Source organism: Lygodium microphyllum, chromosome 6, assembly GCF_053477565.2.
Source record: "Lygodium microphyllum isolate KBCC chromosome 6, Lygodium_microphyllum_v1.1.10, whole genome shotgun sequence".
NCBI lineage: Eukaryota > Viridiplantae > Streptophyta > Polypodiopsida > Schizaeales > Lygodiaceae > Lygodium > Lygodium microphyllum.
This window is the reverse complement of record NC_141140.1, coordinates 92,949,406-92,970,213: the sequence shown is the minus strand read 5'-3', so window position 1 is coordinate 92,970,213 and position 20,808 is coordinate 92,949,406. Positions and strand designations below refer to the sequence as shown.

The window sequence follows — 20,808 nt, the reverse complement described above, 5'->3', positions numbered from 1 at the left end:
TAGTAGCACAAATATCGACATGTGTAAAGAACATTTCTAACGGATATACCACTAAGTAAAAATAATTATTCTAATGGATATACCAATGAATACAGTGAAAAAAAGCTAAAAGGGCCCAAATCCCTAGTTTCCAAATCTACTCTCTTGTCATGCATCGAGCTTGTTTCCCTATTCAAGATCTAAAGAACTACCTAAAGCAATTGATCTTGGCCAAGGGCATAGATGAGAGGACAATCTTAGCTCGTGAGCCAAGGGACAAGCTAACAATGTGTTACTATCCCTCATGAAAGCCACCAAGTCGACCTATCCCAAGTCAAGCAAGGATGCCACACATGCAAGCCTGCCACAGAAAGAGGTTAAGTCTAATGGATGAGCCAGGTTGTTCAAGTAAAGATGAAAGCAAGGCTGGTGCAATGTGAATAGGAGACCAAGTCTAGTGCTAGATAAACATATGTTAGGTACTACAATGTGAGAAAAAAGGGAAAGCTATCGGCAGAAAGAAGCCCCGTATGTTATTTAGATTCTTGTAGTAGACTTGAGAAAAGACATATCACTACCAAAACACAATCATGCCACTTCTTTACCAAGCACCACCTTCTAATACTTAAGATTTATCATTTTGTTGGCAAAGTCTTTTGCCAATATAGTATATTTTGCAAGCAACAAGATACAAGAAGTATTAAAACCATGAATCCTAAGCAATCAATCAAAAGTAACATTCCAAGTTTCAATGTAGAAGAGAGGCCTACAACTAAGATCTACTGCAATTACTTGCTTGGTGAAAACTGATTCAAGTTTCCATGTAGAACAGAGGCCTACAACGAAGATCTACTACAATTAGTTGCTTGATGAAAATTTCGCTCATAATTTATGATAGAGGAAGATTTACTATGCCGACAAATTTGTGTGACTATCTATTGCTAAGAATAACCCTACCTAGATCTAGACCTCACTTTGACTTGTTGAAAGTAAATATAAATAGTAGAAGGTTGTTGGTCTTACTAATGTAAATGCTTTATATTCTCATGCCTATAATTCATATCTAGAATATACCTTTGGTTGCTAAGGAGTACAGAAGTCAAAAGATCTTAGACAATCACTAGGCACTCCATGCCTAAACTCTCCATGTGCTTTAGTTAAGAGGCATTCTTGTTGTGATTGCTTTCATTGTAGTTTGACATTGAATAGGTCCTCCCCGGGCTTCCTTGGTCACTGGCTTTGTCCAAGATGAAGTGGTCATGGACTTCTTTGATTGTGGGCCAAATAGACCTTGACCTTAAACTCTTCTTCCAAACACCTATTTGGGTTTCAAGGGCAGTTGAGTTGTACACCTTTGGAGAACATGTTGGAGCTAGGACTATGTTAGATGAAGTAGGAGGGGGGAAGAGCCAATGCAATAGTTTGCAAAGAGGTAGGGAGTCGCTCATGGGATGACTTAGGGATGTGCTTCAATAAGAACTTGACCTCAACCTCCAAGTCAAAATATGGAACAAAGAGTATCCTACTACAACACTTTGATGCCACTTCTTCAACTTCACATTTTGTTGTTCGAGCATTTGAAGGAAAGATATTTTTAATGGGTGGCATAGGGGAAAGATTTGGTGGCTAGATGTAAATATTGGTAAAATGGTAGGAGATAGAAGATGGAGATATGATTGAAGTAGAATTTGCCTGAGCAAGGGGAGATAGACTCGCCTCTAAAGTAAGACCTACCTAAGCAAGAGCCTAGCATCTACATCTAGATCGCAACATTGAAAGTTAGGAGCATGATTCTATAAGAGGCAGTGTGAAAACGTTGGGTAGCATCCTCCTATTTTTCGTAAATCTCCTAAAGAAGACACCCTCTAAGCTCCTCCAATTGCTTTGATTTTTTCATCCTCACATGACTCATAACATGAGCCTATAGGGTTATCACCTTTGCCTGAGCGAACTAGAGTTGGTTGTGGACTTGATTGACAAGATCCAACCAATCTTGCTCCACAGCAAGGAGGCACTATTGATGCTCTTAGATATCCCCTAAAAAGTGTTATCTTTAGTTTGGAATAGCTGCAATTTAGACTTGAGAGGATCTTCAACCACTTTGGGGCTATTTTTAAATACAAAAAAGGTGACCATAATGAACAAAAAGGAGCAAGCTAGGTTAATTACAAGATAACCATAAAAAGGATAACTAACCACTATAGGATCTTCAATCTACAATAAAGGAAAAGATAAGTGCACATGAGGTGTTGGGGCATGAAAGGGGAAGCCATCTGCATCTATAAGGTAAGCACTCTCTAAGATCTCATTCTATTGAGTTTTGTTGGTTCATTTTGATTAAATAATGAAAAGTATTTGAAAAAGACAAATTCTAAAAGTCATAATTTATAACTCTCCAAGCTTCCCATTCAAGGTTACCTACCCTTAATCTTGTCTATTACCAATCAAGTTTACTCTACTTAGGCTTGCCTACCATTGAGAAGCTTAATCCTTAACTCCATATGATTTTTACTTCTTGAATTATATTGTTTTCATATAAACATATCTCTACTTTCTGCCTTTAATCTAAGGTAGTTACATACAAGAATATAATATAACTTTAAAAAAAATAAAGAAATAGTTGACTCCAAATACTTCAATAAGAAAGAAACACATAATTAAAGATATACCATATACTTAATGTAAGCTTGAAGAAAAGCTTAAAGTTGGGTATCTCGCATGTGCATACAACCTCCTGAAATAAAAGTTCTAATAAACATGCAGTCAATACACCTTTGTTAATATATTAAACCTTTGGTCTATTGTATTTCATTGTCTATATTTGATAGGGGGTTTAAAGCAAAAATGAGACATGAATTTCACTAATCCCTTGATCCTATAGTCAATCTAGATTACTTAACTTTATAATGAAATAGGGTATTTCATCCTCACACTCACACACACACATAGATACATCCCTTTCCCTTCCTTCATCAAACCCCCTTGCACCCAAAATTGATTTTTTCCAAGTTCACCTTAGAAAAAAAGAATTTCACTAATTTAACGACTCACTTAACATAGATAACCAAATTCCACACCCTTCCTTTCTTCATCACTTTCATCTTCTTTCTTCTTTCTTGTATAACTGAAAGTATTAAGAAGAGAAGAAAAGAACACACAATGAATTACACAACCTAAGTGCGAAATCATTTCTTTTAATCATAAAGGGTTTGAACCTCATACAAGGAGTTGTTTTTTCCATTGATTGATTGAATGATTTTTGTGTTGTAACTAAAAGATTGTCTAATGAACTTTGTGATAAGGATTAACTAAGGAAGTTGATTTACGTGTCACAACCTCTAATGATTCCAAAGATTCTAGTCCTTGCTTCCAATACTAAGATGTTGAAATTATCATTCAATACATGTTTCCCTTTAGCCATCAATTTTTTAATTTTATTTTTGTCAAATTTAAAAGTGAGGAAGAGAATGAAATGAGATTAAACATTCCATAATAAAGTCAATACCAAGCTAGTCATGTCCAAAATATAAAAGAAGAATAAATGATTTAGTGGCTTCTCTAACTAATGTAGTTTATGAAAAACACCAATGTTATATTACATATAAGGAGGAGTCACAATTCTATTAAATCTATTAAAACAATGCAAAATACTCTTTTCATATCCCTCCATAATGGGAGCAAATAAATGTGATACTCTCACTAAATAATTCACAAAGTGTAAGCCTAGTCTCTCATGAATGATGAACTTGAAGCTTTTTCCATGTCCCTCAAAAATGAATCTAACACACGTAACACTCACCAAAGTAGTCATAAATCCTACAATGGCCTCCCATATGTGCTTGGCATCTATCTTTTCTTTTCTAGATGCATGTTAGGAAAGGCCACACCCCCAAGTATGATTGTAGGATCCATTGCACCAACATGCAACCAAATCTACAAAATCTAATGCTTTTGAATATTTGCCATTGCAAGTAGGAGTAACCACTATTGGATTAGCCAAGTCACTCATGCAAGGCATCTATCATGACCTTCACTCTATTTGTAACATTTGGGGATACTCTCTTCATTCACTAACTTTCAACATAAGTCCCCAATCAAGCACTCATTATCATAGATCATGGTCTCATGCAAAAACTACCACAAATTAAAATGTAGAGATCACAATGTGCAATACAAGTTGCATTGCAATGGCTGAATGCATTTATGATGGAGGGTACATGGTCTAGGAAAGAATCCTTGCCTTAACTTGAGGGGCACTCTTATACCGTTAGCTATATCTAAATTTAGGTTCGAGTCAACTTCTCCAAATTTTATCTGAGGTCAATAGCTACATTTCTCATTGAGTAGGTTTTGCATGTTTATAGTCTACCTTATTCAACCCCCATTAACAAGGCTTTTCATGTTGTTGTCTCAAGCCATGTCCTTATTAAGAGCTCAATACAAGAGTTGAGTTCCATTGTTCTTAGGCTATATATCTTAGATTTTTTACTCAACTATATTTATTTTCATGTATCCCACTTTCTTAGTGTTTTTAACTTTATATGCTTCAACTAGAAATAAAAGTGTTTTTACTTCATGTGCTTTAGAATTAGCTATTGAGTCCCATGCTCAAGTAAGTTTCCTAAATGGATGACATGAAGAATTAGAAGATGGACTAGATAGTAAAGATTGCCGATATATTTAAAACCATACATGCTAGAGACCAAAATAGGGTCAATATTGAAAGATCAAAGGTTAAATTGTGTGGATGCATGGTGCATAACTACAAAGGGAATCATTAAGCAAACTTAGAGTTTGGAAAAATATGTAATATTTGGAATATATACTATGATTGAATTACTTCAATCAAGGGAATAATCCTCAACTTGGCAATTGCTTTTGCTATGTAATATTTGGAATATGTAATATTGCTTTTACACAGGCCTATCTATAGAAGAGAGCTAGGCCTATCTATAGAAGAAAACTTGGCAATAATCCTCAACTTGAGAGATTTTTTCAAAAAAATTAGCATATTCCTCTATGACATTCTATAGATAGGCCTAGCTCTCTTCTATAAACGAAAATTTTAGTTGACAAAAACCCAAAAACCTTGATTTTTTGGGCTCAAAAATGACTATATTAGTAGTTGAATTGACTTGAGAATCCTTACTTTTAGCCAAAAAAGTGAAGATTCACCTACTAAAAGAAAAACGTTGATAGTGAAGATATGGTGTCTTGTCATAAATATATACAAAAATTAATGTGTGCACATGCACTTACACACACACACACACACACACACACACACACACACACACACACACACACACACACACACACACACACACACACACACACACACACACACACACACACACACACACATCAAACTATCTAATGCATATGCACATATTATCTATGTGCATATGTACGTACACATGCACATATGACACATCAAAGTATCTTCCACACAATCACAAGAGAAGAATCAAAGATGTAGATGATCATCCATTTGGCCCCACAGAAGCTTTAAAATAGTCTAGCGTTGATCAATATTATTCCACCTTCAAGATCCAATCCTAGATAGATAACATTCACATTCCCTACTCTTAGATATCATTCTCATTCTATAATCTTATATACCATGGTACACACAAGAAGTTTTAAACAAATTCCCACTGTATTTCCCACATAGTCAATTATGACAACATCATGAGCTTTTGGGAGGGACAGAGCATACTTAGCTAAGTACAATTGGGCCAATGGGCTATCAACCCCCACTTGCTAAGCATAAGTGCATGATGTTGAGCACTTTAAGGGAAAACAACCCAAAAAAAAGTTCATGTTCCCAGAAGGGAAAATGTCAAAAACTTCTTGTGCTACAAAATTATGGCTGTATTACCTACTAGGGTGCCACACTTTTTGATAGACTCTCTTATATATCTTGGTTGTTCAAGTGCACCTTTTTCTAGCCTATTAAAGCCAGACCTTCAAGTACAAAATTCACATGTTTTAAATACTTTCGTACCACTTGTATGTTTGTATAACTAAGATTTTTCGAAGGTCTTAAGCCTTATTTTCTACAATTTGCCATTCCATTGATACTAAACCCCAAATTTTCTGAAATGCTCTCATAAACATACATATGGACATGTGTAAGGAAGTTTATATGCATGCAAGCAAGTGTACTATAATATAACCTTTTACATGAACATATGCACGAGAGAGAGAGAGAGAGAGAGAGAGAGAGAGAGAGAGAGAGAGAGAGAGAGAGAGAGAGAGAGTGTGTGTGTGTGTGTGTGTGTGTGTGTGTGTGTGTGTGTGTGTGTGTGGAAACACACCCTATGTGTACACACAATAATCTATGTATGTGTGTGTGTGTGTGTGTGTGCATGTAACCATGGTAAGTATTTTATGTGGAGAGAGAGAGAGAGAGAGAGAGAGAGAGAGAGAGAGAGAGAGAGAGAGAGTAGGTCACCTACACCAATTCTAGCTTCTCACACCAGAAAAACAAGTTTGAGCATTTGCAAGCAACATATGGTGAAAGGCCATAGTGACCCATCATCTGCACAAATATAAGCTGAACCCACAAGGCACAGAAAAAGGAATATGTAAACCAAACCAACACAAAAACAAAAAACACAAGAATGGACTCCACCCAAAACCACAGACTCTCGCCAGCTTTTTCCCTGCAAATATGCTTTGCAGTAAAGCCACCAAGAGAAGATAGATATAATCACAAAGCTTTGCCTCGTGAAGCTGCAGCTTTATCAGCTCAACTAACACAAAAGCAAAACCAGCTCATCCTTGCCCATATTACACTTCTATAATCCTTTTGATTCTTGAAGATGTGGATTTGTGAACAGGGGGACCACCTCCTTGTCATTTTCCTTGACCTTGTGTGGGGCCCGCAGCCGAAACCCGCACACAAGCCGCACAGAAGCACATGGTGAGATCTTGGCAGCTTGAATCATATGATAGCATCAAGTTCAGGCTCACAGAGGTAGTGAGGTCAAGCAAATTTGATCCAACATTCATGAAGTGAAGCCCATCACATGATTATTGATAGCACTCTCATTTTTGTGAAGCATTGAATCTTTCTTTACACATTGATCACACATGATACTGATGATTTGATGTCAAACCTCTGCAGCAGCCATCATTAGTTCACTTGATTCTGACTATAGACCTTCTGGTATACTTCCCTATCCCTGACTTAATTTGCAAGAAGCAACTGAAATCATTATGTTCTAAAATGATGGTAGGTAAGTTAAGAGAGTAAGCACATCAAATATCAGAATGCTGAGAAGATTGGGCCCTGAAACAGGGAAAAGATTACAAGCTAAGACCTACAAGCACTCAAGAAGGGTATTGTGGCACTTGATCATGCCAGCTTAACCTCAGGTTATCCTGCACTAAATCAGCTTCAAACCCCACATAAGATAGTGTCAAACACTCGAATGCTTCGGAACCGTCAACTGTTAAAACACTTAATTTGAATCTCAAGTACATTTGGAGCTAAAGATCTAAGTACTTGAGCAGTACTAGAAGATCAGTGATACTGAGAAGAGTTAATACCTTAAATACTGTTGGGAGTTAATATTTTCCAAGCTGAAGTACTCCTAATTAGATGGTCCAAAGACATTGGACCTTTGGAGTAAAGCCTTCAGTGATCAAGAGTTTGAAGGAGTTTGATTAGCTGAGAGTGTAAAGATGATGATGATGATGATGATGATGGAGACCTGCAGACCAAATGTGCCCTAACTCATGATGACCTCATCTCATCTTCACTCATGGTAAGGCACCCAGGTGCCTTCTTGCCTAGGGTGTGCTTGTTGTTGTGCATCCACACCTTCAGCACATGCCTCTTCACTCCAATGTCCGCGCAGAACTGCTGCACAGTTGCCTCATCCTGCTTCTGGATGCGCCATCCGACCTTCTCTGCAAATGTATGCATCTGCTCCTTCTGCTCTGTGGTGAACTTTGTACGGAACCGCTTCTTGAGGGATGAATGGGGGGAAATGAGGGCTCCATCATACTCATCTGAGTCAGGGTGAGGTTGGCTGTTGAAGGCCATAATCATTTGGGGCGGCGGCGGCATGCCGCTGCCAGGAATGGTGGGGCGCGGGTGGTGGAGCAGGGTAGGGGAGGGGAGAGGGAGAGGAGAAGGGAAGAGGGGTTCAAGCCTCTTGCCATCCCTGAAGGGGCCATAGACACAGTCGCAAGGGGCTGGCTCGCCTTCGACTTCTCGGCGGTGGAAATTCCTATGGCAGTTGCAGGCGGCGCACCGGAGAGCTTCAATGGAGCCTTCTTCTCCACTGGGCATGAACTCCCCACATCCATCAGTGGCATGCCCACCTAAGTTAGCTGCGTGGTTCTTCAAGCATTCTCTATACTTGACTGGCTTCCTTTGCAGCTTCAAGTCCATAGAAGAGGGCAGCCTCACATGGTCATCCAACAGAGGGTGAGGGGGGCCTCCTCTTGACATCCCATTGTTGTTGCTCCTAGACAAGCCATTGTTGTTGCTGTCATTGCCATTGTCGTTATCACTGCCTCGAACCAACGCTATCGGGGGTTCAGCCCCGGAGATTCCACCTGCTAATCCAAGATTGATGTTTGTTCCTGCAAAACCAACATTGCTGGCATTTCCTGCTGTTGCAGTGGCTGAGGCGGTAGCGGCGGCAACTGCAGCTGCAGCGCCGGGTGGTGGTGGTGGTGGTGCTGCTGCTGCTGCTTTGTTGACAGAAACTGCTGATGGGTTGATCACTTTGCCACCAGCCTCATGTATGCTGGTTGCCATGAAAGAAGAGGGCATATCATGCGGGTGCTCCATTGGTGCCAGGACCCAATTACTGGGTGGCACACTCTGATTGGCTGCAAACTAGGAGAAGAGACGAGCTGTCACCACTTAGCAGCCACACGTGTCACAGCGTGATTGAGTGGGGGGGAGGGGTAGGGGGCAAAACAAAAGAATTCAAAGCTATGAGGAGAAGGAAAGAGCAGCTATAGTAGAGGTGTGTATCTTCATGGGCCTGTTGATGGCCCTTTGCTCCTTTTTGAGTGTGTTTGCAGTGTCACTCTCCCTGGACACAGTGACCCAACCCCATCTTGCATGGCATGAAATGATATGATAGATCCTCTTTTGAGTGTGAAAAAACAGAAGGGGGATTATCAGACAGAGACTTATGGGCAGCCCAAGATGTTGCACGGGGAGGAAACAAAAGAAGAAGATGAAGAAGAGAATGTGCGCTCTCTCATCTCAACAAAGAGTAAAAACACTGTGGGTGGAAGAGGGAGCCACATCTCCCTCTCCCCCTTCTCCCACGAGAGAGAGAGAGAGAGAGAGAGAGAGAGAGAGAGAAGGGGCGGGGGGCGGGGGGGAGGGACCCTGGCTAACAAACTGGAGCTATATTAAAAAAGGGGAAACACACAGAGAAAGAGAAAGGAGATCTCTCTCTCTCTCTCTCTCTCTCTCTCTCTCTCTCACATAAGCTGAGCTAAGCCCAAGAGGAGCAGGTTACCTTAAAAAATTGTCAACACACAGAGAAAGACAAGAATTTTGGAGGATTAGGGAGGAGGATCAATGATTAGGCAGCCCAACAAAGCTGTTGGGAGTTGTGAGCAGGGGACATCTTATGAGAAGAGAGGTATGGAGGACTGGAGGGAGGAGCCACATCTCAAATTATGGGGTGAAAGGGTGGGGAAGGGAGCGAGTGAATTAGGATTCAGAAGGGTGAAAAGAGAGAGAGAGAGAGGACTGTGTTTTAAGAGAGGGTGTGTGTATTCAAGGGGACACAAGCCTCATCAAATGAGCAAGTTGGACTGTTGCAAGGAAAGGAGACAAGCTCTTGTCTCTATTTCTGTGATCCTCTCGCTCGCTCACGCTCTCTCTCTCTCTCTCTCTCTCTCTCTCAGAGAGTATGATTTCGCTACAGCTGGACTAGTCTCTATAAGCTGAGTATATGCAAGATAAAAATAGCTTCAAGAAGGAGGAGGAGATGTTTAATAAGCAAGCGGGAGATAATGTATAAACTTAAAAGTGGCCTAAGTACTTGGATATTATGCGTGTGTCCCTCCGCTCAGTCAAGCTCTAGTGTGATGCAGAAAACCACCTCTTGTAATTGAAATAATAACCTCTCTCTCTCTCTCTCTCTCTCTCTCTCTCTCTCTCTCTCTCTCTCTCTCTCTCTCTCTATAACTTAAAATTTTGCAAGGACTTTCCAAAATCAAATTAGATATATTTGCCAATATTTATCATCTACATTTGGGTATTTTTACTTGTTATTTTTAATATTAATTTTCTTAAATTACAAAGACATGCTGTATTAAATCTTGATTTTTTATTAACAATCAATCGCATGTGCATTCACACACACACACACACTCTCTCTCTCTCTCTCTCTCTCTCTCTCTCTATTGAGAACTTTCTCTCTCTCTCTCTGGATTGAGAACTTGGAATTGTAGGATACACCTAGGGCACATTGGGATTGTTTCCTACCAAGTTAAAATCTCTCTCTCTCTCTCTCTCTCTCTCTCTCTCTCTCTCTCTCTCTCCTACCATCACACACACACACACACACACACACCTCTCTCTCTCTCTCTCTCTCTCTCTCTCTCTCTCTCTCTCTCTCTCTCTCTCTCTCTCTCTCTCTCTCTCTCTCTCTCTCTCTCTCTCTCTCTCTCTCTCTCCATTGCTCATAAAACTTGGTTGTTACATTGTAGTGTAAAATTCGAACTAAAAGTAAAAGTTAACATTCATCATGCCTTGATTTTTAGGCCACAATTAGTCAACTAATCAATACAACATTGCTTCCTAGTGTGAGATCTTTTGTGAATCATAATTGTCCACTTGGGTCTTGCCTCAAATTATGGTCCAAAACTTAGAAAATTTTCTTTTAAGACTAAGGGTTTTCCAAAAGGATTTCCCAAGGAGAAATAATGGTGACTTGTGAGCTTTTGAGATTCCCATGAGATGTTTTGTATGTAATTTCAACGTGCAAACACAAATTGGAAAGCATTTGTGTTGCCACAATACTAATAGCGAATTAGCACACAAATCAAGTATCATATAGATCTATTTACATACCTAAAGTCTTGAGACTTTTCAACATTCATTACATAATTGATTCCCTTTTATGGAGAGCCAACCAACCTTATAACATGGGAAATCTACATGAGTTTCATCTCATTTTTGTAGTTTAAGGCATTGTTTTGACAAGCGTTGTGACAAAGCCATGTAAGTCCATGTTACTTTACCCAATGTATAGCAACATGATATCATCTAAGAGAAAGAAGCATGTGGCACCCCACCTTGTAGTTTCCATGCACTTGAAGAAGAATGCTACAAGGATTTTTAGTGTTATTCTATTGTAAAAGGAAGAATTATAATGATTGAAATTTTGATATTATACAAAAGAAGACTTTTATTCAAAGACAAGAAATTGAAATTAATAGTATAGTCAAACAAAAGTTTTAATGTATTACATTTCTTCAGGTAACATTTACTTTGAGCCATTACACACCTTTCCTATTAGAGAGAATAGTCATGGTTAGCCAACAACTTCATAGCATCCAAATTATCCCCATGTAATAGATATTAGGGTTGTTTTGTTTATTGTTAGGAAACACTACAAGCCCCTTCATAATCACATATCCTCCTCCTCATACCCATATTCATTCAAATTTCTAAATGAGCATTGAGATGTCATTCCAAGCTCTAGACATACACATCTTACTTTCTTCTTCACCTGCAACATGCATATGTCCACATTCACAAGAAACCCCCTTGGCAATCATATCTTCACTTCCTTTATACAAAAATTCTTTGACAAGTAGTAGTAAAGAGAGTGAAGTTTCATTGTTTGTGTATCCTCAAGTAGTGGTAAGGATGAAGTTCCAAATTTGGTTTGTTGCACTCGCATGCACTCCTTAGCAAGGTTTGATAGATGACAACAAATTCAAGGGAAAAACTATTTAATCTTCATCCCACATGTATGCTCATGCAACTACATTGAATACCATGATTGCATATTATGAAAAAGGAAATATCCGAGCACTAACACACGCGTATCCTTTGTGGCAAGTAGCACAAGAGATGTATGATGTCATATGAGCTAATTCTAGATATGTTTACAATACTCTAAGTATATTTACCTAGGGGATTCATTCATCAACATTCTTCCATCAAAGAGATATTTAAATTGTAGAGACTAAAATATGTATTGGAGCAACACCTCAATAGTGTGATTGAGGGGGTTCTCGAGATTAGCCTAATGTGCAAGATATACATTGGATTTCTATATGGATGCTTGAATGCATGTGTCATCAATGTTTTCTAAGTAGGTAGTACCTTCACTTCATAGAAAATTGTGATGTGCCACTAGTTTTAAGCAAAACTCCAATGTGGCTACTCTATTTGAGCATTTGGTGAGAGTACAAGTAGTTACCCATTTTTCCAATAGTACCTCAATCCCATATTAGAGATTGCATGCCATGTGTTGAATAATTTCATTAGCTTGAAAGCTCTACCATGGCCTTTGAAATAAAGGACTATATTTGTTCAACACCCAAACAACATTCCCACTTCCATCTTTAAATATTCCACATCAAATGGCAAAGGCTTCATAAGTATAGTGTAGAAACATGTGAACCTATTATTTGCAAGTTGATGATCTCCAAAGCTTTGTGCCATGTCTTAGAAATTTGACACCAACAATGCTTGTAGAAGTAAATTTTCATTAAAAATGCATCAAGGAACATTTGATTCTCGAAATTCCAATTTTAGTGCATGTTCTTGTATCGGTATTTCTTTCTTCTCACATCCCTTTCTCTCTCTTCCAATTCAACTAAGCTAATATGATGGGTAAAATTGATGTCATGCCTTCAACATTTGTAGTGTCAATCTCAAAGATCTTCATATAATGGCATGCTCTCATAAATTTGGAGATCGCCTTGTTCCTCCTAAGTATCTCAAAATAGAGACTTAGGAGGTATAACAAGCTAAATTTAATGCATATGTGAGGTATTTATATCACACTCAAATTAGCTAAAAAATTTAAGATGTTTATATGCTATAAAATGCCATTGTATCTAGTAAACAAGGAATTTATAAATTACTTTATGCTATAGCTTTTTAAATATAGGTGTAGAACTACATCCCAATGTAAGTAGCACATAGGCCAAGGATTCTCTCTCTCTCTCTCTCTCTCTCTCTCTCTCTCTCTCTCTCTCTACCCCCAGTGTCTCTCTCAAAATGATTTAAAAGCCCTATATAATGTAAGATCTCTTTTTTTTGCCTCCCCTTGCTTAAATTTCTCCTTTGCAAAAAGAGAACATCCTTCCTTAACCTTTCACCTTTATTTCCCTTTCACCCCAGTAATAATGAGTACCCCATGTCAATCCCGGAGCGTGGTCTCTTTAATCCCACCTCTCAGATCCCTTATCCTACTGCAAAGCTCACAACTCCACACCCCACCATCCGTAGAAGTAAAGAGACAGGATATCATCATGCAACCACATGTGTCCCTCAAATCAAAGCAGGGGCAAAAAGTGATCAAGGAGGCTTGTCACACTTTATTTTATGGCTAGAAAAGAGGGAAGCTTCACATGTTATTAGTCATAGAAGCCAATGTTCTACACATTCCCATGCTTGGAATTACTCTCTTCACACTAACTTATTTCCACCTCATCCCTAGCAATTTCAAAACCTTGAAAAAGTAATATCATTAATAACATGCTATCCCAATGCATGCATCACTTCAATGAATGCATTTCAATTCATAGAACCCTTATTTTGAGCATCTCAACAAAAAAGAGTGAAGTATCCATGATAAGTGCAATCATGCACCAAGTTTATAGGAAGCTTATTCCTACTACGATGAATGTGAATTTTATAATAACATATTGACAAATAGCTAGCTTTTTACTATGATTTGTTGTGATAAGTTTTAAGGAGAGTGCTTAGCACGTTCAATGTTTTCCTTTTGTCAAAATGAAAATAGAGCTGAACCATAAGCACAAGAATTAAATGTCTTTATTATTTTTGAATGGACAAATAATGAAATAATGTTAAAATGATAGCAAATGAGTAGCTAGAAGGAAGTGGATTTAAAATAACTAGAGGTTGGTAGAGTTTGATTAAGATGTGAAGAACTAAGGCTATCAAACATGGTTTGTGGTGGTTACTACATATAAACAATGATTAAAACATGTTACATTTCATACTAAAAATCTAAAAGAACAATGGTCCAAAACACTAGAGGAGGTATGTCTTGGGAAAATAGAAAGAAAGAGGCACTAGAGACAAGGATCCAATCAAAATGCTTCTGCAAAAGGCTATAAAATTGATGTAGATGAGCTCATTATGATATGGTAATGTGGAAACTAAGATTTCAACCAGCTTTCACTTTGCCTTCATGACATGACAAGAACACAATTATCATAGGCATGAAGTTATTTGATTATATTAATAGATAATTTTATACAAACTTAAGTTATTATAATAAAATGAGGGATGTAGCTATATAGTCAAAGCTTTGGACAAAATAATGCAAACCCATGTCTTTTTATTATAAGTCTGTGTAACTTACTATTGGGTGTAAGTCTATCTAATCAAAGATGGTGAAAGTTAGCTTGATATATCACCTCAAGTTGTTGAAATGCATGTGCAAAGTCCTTTCCAACCATAAAGTGAAAAAGTACTAATTCATGGAAGTGTCAGAAAATAATTTTGTTTTTAAAGTCTTTTTCTCAAACCTCAACTATAAGCAATGTACAATGAATCGATTCTTACACCTTCCTACATTTGTACATGAATAAAGGACACCTTAGCACACTAACATTGCTCATGAATGAGCTTCTTATACATAATACAACCTTTTATGGCACTGTCATTGTTAAGGCTTTACTATTCAATGTAAGGGAAAATAAAAACATGATGCTAGTATGTAGTGTGATAGAATTGACCCTCTACTTTATCAAAGAACAAGTACCCCTAGAACTTATAGTTTTCAAAGTTGGTCTTTAATTGCATGGCTATGTGTGGACTTTAGTTACAACACCAATACACATAAGAAATCAACTTTCTAATGGAATCTTAAATGGACAATGCATGTATAACAACAATTGCTAAAGCATATGGAAACTGATAGAATTCAAACTTATGAGAAGAAGAGTTTATAAATGAAAACAAAGCTATCAGAATTTAGCTCACTTGCATCTACATGTGCATGTTCTTACCTTGTGCCTACAATTAAATTTGCATTAATTAGAACATTTTGAAATGTGTGTATCATCACATTCAGGACCTTGATGCTACAAGTACATACATGACTTTGTAGCTTTTTGTAAAGGGCATATACTCTATGAGTTTGAATGTTCATCATAGAATGACCTAAACATCTTACACATCATAAGTTGGAGATTCAAGTGTGTGTGTGTGTGTGTGTGTGTGTGTACGCATGTGCACACGCACGTGCATGCATGTGTGCATGCATGTGTGTGTGCCTTATGCTTATGTCTATTGGACAAGGCAAACATGATGTTAATTATTTATTGTGAACAGTTATTTGCGCGCATGCGCGCACGCACGCACACACACACACACACACACATTCTTTTTTTGTGTATGGGATAAGGTAAAGAGAATGATGATTAGTCATTGTGCACACTTGTGTGTGTGTGTGTGTGTGTGTGTGTGTGTGTGTGTGTGTGTGTGTGTGTGTGTGTGTGTGTGTGTGTGCGCATGTGCATGCATGTGTGCATGCATGTGTATGTGCCTTATGCTTATGTCTATTGGACAAGGCAAACATGATGTTAATTATTTATTGTGAATAATTATTTGCGCGCATGCGCGCGCACGCACACACACACACACACACACATTCTTTTTTTGTGTATGGGATAAGGTAAAGAGAATGATGATTAGTCATTGTGCACACTTGTGTGTGTGTGTGTGTGTGTGTGATGCTCTCATGCAATGGATGGGACTTTGACAACTAGACTCTTATTCTTTCAGGGGTTTCCTTCCTCTCAATGCTTTTACATTATCTCTCACATAACCAGCTCACACTCTAGCTCCAAACTATATGTAGCTCTCTCCACTTAGTCCTAATAAATGAAAGGAAATACAAATGGCTCAAAGGATATAGTAGACTCACCAATCTTACCTTTCTTGTTGTAGTCTCATGACAAAAGGAAGCTTGATAGTCTCATTATTTGAGTGATGCCTCCTCAAGCTCTCAAGCATTGATCTGCATCCGATTGCTTCACCTCCTATGTTGCTAGTAGAAAAGGAAAAAAGAGGAGAAGATTCTACTTCACACTCTCTCCCTCACTCTCTCACTCTCTTTCTCTCAAGGATCAAATGGCCCCACCTCAAGCCTCCACAATGTATGGTAGACAAGAAGAAGGATAAGAAAAGAAGACAAGGAATCAAAATAAACTTCTCCTTCTTGGTCCCTTGCTCTCTTTCTCATGCACACGCTCTCTCTCCCTCACTCTCAAGCTTTGTCTATGGTGAAAGAAAGAAGTAAGAAGATGGAAGTAAGAGCCAAAAAGTTTACACATGTAAAAATGAGAGACTTTGTTCATTTTACACATCATATACACAGGGTTTCCTAAGCAAGTTGCCTCGACCCTTGGCCTCTCTCAAGTTCATTCATCTCTCTTTTACATGCCAATAGCTCTTTATATTTGTGGCATGCACTTCTTACTTAATGGACATACTTGGCTATGGATCTACATACCCTGTGGATCTTTCGAGCATATGTGAATAGAATGTATAAATACATGCTTGTGACTTTGAAATATATTTTGATAGTGCTTGATTCTCACTTTTTATAGAATTATATTGTTGTAGGATAATATAAAATCTAGTTGGCTAAAAAGAGATATCTTGCTAGTGGATCCTCTATACCTTAGATTTTCTAATATTTTCAAGAAAATGGTGCAATTGTGATTTTCAAGACATCTTTACTTCCAACTTGCTTTATTTTCCCTTCAATCTAACAAGGATCTACTACCCCTCCTTAAGAATTGGCCTCCATTGACTCCTTTGACCTTGGCTTTGATTGATTTGACTAGCCCTTGACTTTAAAACTTTTGTAGCATTTCTAGATCTCATCCTTTTTATACACATTTCCTAGGGTTTCTAGCCCTCATGGGCATCCTATCCATTTCCAAGGACCAAGACCAGTCATGTCAAGTCGCATGCACCATACATGGCCTAAATCTTCTTCCTAATGTGCATTTTAACTACACTTTCTAAACTTGTGGCTTTATAAAAAAGTTTATGATTTGCACATGAGGGATCCTAGCTTGATTTTATATTAAAAATTTAATTATACAATGCGTCTCATCACAAAATTAATAGTGTAAATCCTTATTGCACTTTGTAGATAGTAGTTCTCATGGCACAAAAGTTATCCATCAACAATCGTAGTATTTTTCTTGCCAAATCTTGCACCTTGTTGCATGTTCTAGTTAACATTATGTCCCCTTCATAAATGAATGCTACTCCCATGGCATTCAAGTTGAAGATGGCATGGTGTAGCTTGCATTGAATACATGGAATGTTGTGACCATCAATGAAGAAGCCCTAATAGAAGAGTGAGACATGGTAGATGGAAGATGATAGATGAAGGAGCTATTACTTAAGGATGGAGAGGTGGTGGTTGCTCAGAGGTAATTGGTGGCACTATAGAAGTGGAAAACATAGATCATGATTGTAGGGGACACTGATGTTGAGGGGTCTTTAGTGGATCCTTCATAAACTATGGAAGCCAACTTGTGCTCTTCCTAAGGAGTGTATCTAACTTGTGTAGTGACTAGTGCACATGCAAGTGCAACTAGGAGATGGGTAATTTATATGTAAACTAAGCTTCCCGAAACTTGAGGACCTAATTGGTGTAAGGTTTTACTGTGCAATGCATGTCTTGGGGTGGTGATAGGTCATTCGAGCAAGCTCAAGATGTTTTGTCCTTGATGTGCCCTAAGATTATGTTGTGGGGGCAAGGGCTAGAGCATCAATAAAAGAATCGAATGACTAAGACCATCAAGCATGTCTAACTTAAGGACCCCTAGGTGTGATGAATGTGGGTGTGCCTATAGAATGTGTAATCTTTACTTCTTCTTCTTTTACCAACTTTCGGGTAGATTTCAAGACTCTAGGAGAGGAAGGATTCTTTGAAGACATGTCTATTGAGGAGGTATTCCTTGACACACTCTTCAAGCTATACACGGGGGATTCATTAGTAGTAATAAGGAGACGTCACCTGCGTGCAATAAATATATGAAAATACCCCTTATCTACCCCCTATTTATGGGACCTTACCTTATAAAATGTATCTTCCTTCCCTTAAATAACCCCCTCCCTTACACTCACGTGGTACCATACAATAAACCCTAGTGGACCCCCCCGAGAAGCTATATTGAAGACTAAAGAAAGAATGTGTGTAGATCTGGTGAACATGCTATTGACCATATCTTCCAATAATTTCATACAATATGTGGGCAATAGCAAAGCTCAAAGATGGATTTTTACCCACTCGATCAATTCTTGTATTTACATAAAAGAAGAACCATGGGAGCTCATCTTCATAAGATGTGACTTGATGTTATGGCAACTTGATTAGGAGTTTGAGGTAGTTACAAATAGTGTTAAAGAAGTATTAGGGGAGTTGTTGAAGACTTACACAAAGACATTGAAGAAAGACACTAGATCCAAGGGCTCAAATAAGTAAGTCCTATTTGTATGAGTGCCAGCCATTATGTTTGGAATCCTTGGGAGGTTATACTTTCTATGCTCACTGCTCGGGGGGTTCACTATATATATATTCTCTATATAACCTGCCTTCATGACCTATTTATAAATATGCTAATTTTTGAACTTTTCTTGAATAAAACACAACCCTTTTCTATTCAATCTGTAAGTAACCCCTTTATATGACACCCTTCTGTATGTAAAAAATATATAAAAATGGTGTTTTAAAAACCCCTTATTTTGAACTCACGTTATATATACATATATTCATGAGTGACCCCCCCCCCCCCCCCCCCGAGGCTCATTGTCATTGTAATCATTATAATGCCTTGGTCAGTATGTGCAATATAGCAGATCTATCTAGCACTCATCTTGGTGTGTGTAACACTAGGCATACTATACTTTCTTATCAAACTTGAGAATGAAGTAATTCCATTGTAGCTACCCTAGCCATGCTTCCCTAGCTTCTTCTTGGGGTATTCCCTTCTACTTCCCTAGGCACAACAATATTTGTGATAGGCCTTGAGATCCTTGCTTTTGTGCTATGTTCTCCCCTATCTTAATAATTGTACTATGCCCAAGGAAAGTGGTCTCCTAAATCTTTTCTCCCCATATACTTTGAAATCAAGCATAATTTTGATGTCTAGGTCAGTGCCTTTCCTAGTATCCTCATGCAACTTCTTTAGGGTTCCCTTCTTCTTCCTATGGTAGAAAATTGGGCGAGAGTGGGTGATTGACCATTTTTTGAGATTTTATTAAGGTTTGCATCATTGCTTCATATGCCTCACTTTGCTTTTGGTTTTATATCACAACTTGGTGCTCTTCTATTCCATTTGCATCATAGTTTGAAGGCTTAGGTAGCTCTATTGGGGATGTCCTAATAGTAGGTGGCTCTAGAGCTATAATTGATTCTTGCCATCTTCTTGCCTTGGTATCTCTAGTTGGCATAACTTGACTAGCATTAGTTCCTAGTCACCATAGCCTTTATTTCATAGGTGACACACTAAATCTTCCTTGGTGTGCTCAAGATATTAGATTGATCTCATGAACTTATTCCATACACTCCATGGTGTAGATTACCAATGCCTATTGAGCATTCAGCTCTTCTACATCTTCCGTGTGTAGTGCACAAGCCGATAAAACTTCCTCTCAAGAAAGCTCTTGCTGCTTCACCATTACACACTTGTAAAAATCAACTTGGACTTTGAGTTGACTTTCATTATATAAGGCCATACCTAAATTAACAACTAATTTTGTCAATGTTTCTTCATGAAGTCTTTATGCCTCATTCTCCATGAGGCCAACTACTCTTTTAGGTTTGCTTCAATGGTTTCTTGTAAGCTTGTGCATGTAGCTCTTAAGTGTTCTTGCACTTGTTAATGCTCCCATTTCTCTTAATCATGGCTCGAGATGCTTTTTCTTTCTCTTGTGCAAGTTGGACCATGGCATATATGCTAATAAAGTTGCCTAAAGGTCCTAGATTTGTTGACTTGAGTGTATAATGAGTTTCTTATAGGCTTCTTGAGTTGTTTCTAGATTATCTTGAAGTTCTTGTTTGGCTTTGATAGCTTCTGCTTTATCTCTTGCAAGTTCTTCACAAAGTTTCTCCAAATATCTTGGTCCACCTATTGTGCTCTATTCATGTAGTGTGCTTATGCGGGTTCTTGATGGGTTTGACAGGGTGTTGTTGCTCCTTTGAGCCTTATTAGTGGTCTCTTCACTTGTCTTAAGCTTGGCCAATTCAAAAACTCTTTTCTATATCCCTTTAATTGTTATTCCTATTAAGTTTTAGATGGTTGCCATGTCGACTACTTCGAGCTTTTAGTTACCTTCTCTTTACCTTTACTTGAAATTGAGCTTTCTTCTTCCCTCCTAGCTATGATTCTTCTAAAAATTGGGAGAGAGACTTGATAATACTTTCTTCCATGAAGATGTTTTTGGGATTCATCAATTAGTAAGGGCATCTAGATCAAAAGGTTGGACTATAAGCATGGACTATAAGCATGCATACGTAGGACTTGATATCCCGAAGGTACATTAAAGTGACTAGTGATATGTGACTCCTCTTTAGTCAAGACTTTTACCAATAA

At 38.2% G+C, this 20,808-nt stretch overlaps 1 protein-coding gene across 1 annotated transcript; it reads right to left on the bottom strand.

Annotated features, from left to right (window-relative positions):
• Window positions 1-6,542: 6,542 nt before the first annotated feature.
• On the bottom strand, window positions 6,543-9,871 carry LOC148034811 (zinc-finger homeodomain protein 1-like). The gene has a single exon (XM_087679788.1). The coding sequence runs from the start codon at window positions 8,789-8,791 to the stop codon at window positions 7,724-7,726; it is 1,068 nt and encodes a 355-aa protein (XP_087535914.1). The 5' UTR covers window positions 8,792-9,871; the 3' UTR covers window positions 6,543-7,723.
• Between the last annotated feature and the right edge of the window lie 10,937 nt (window positions 9,872-20,808).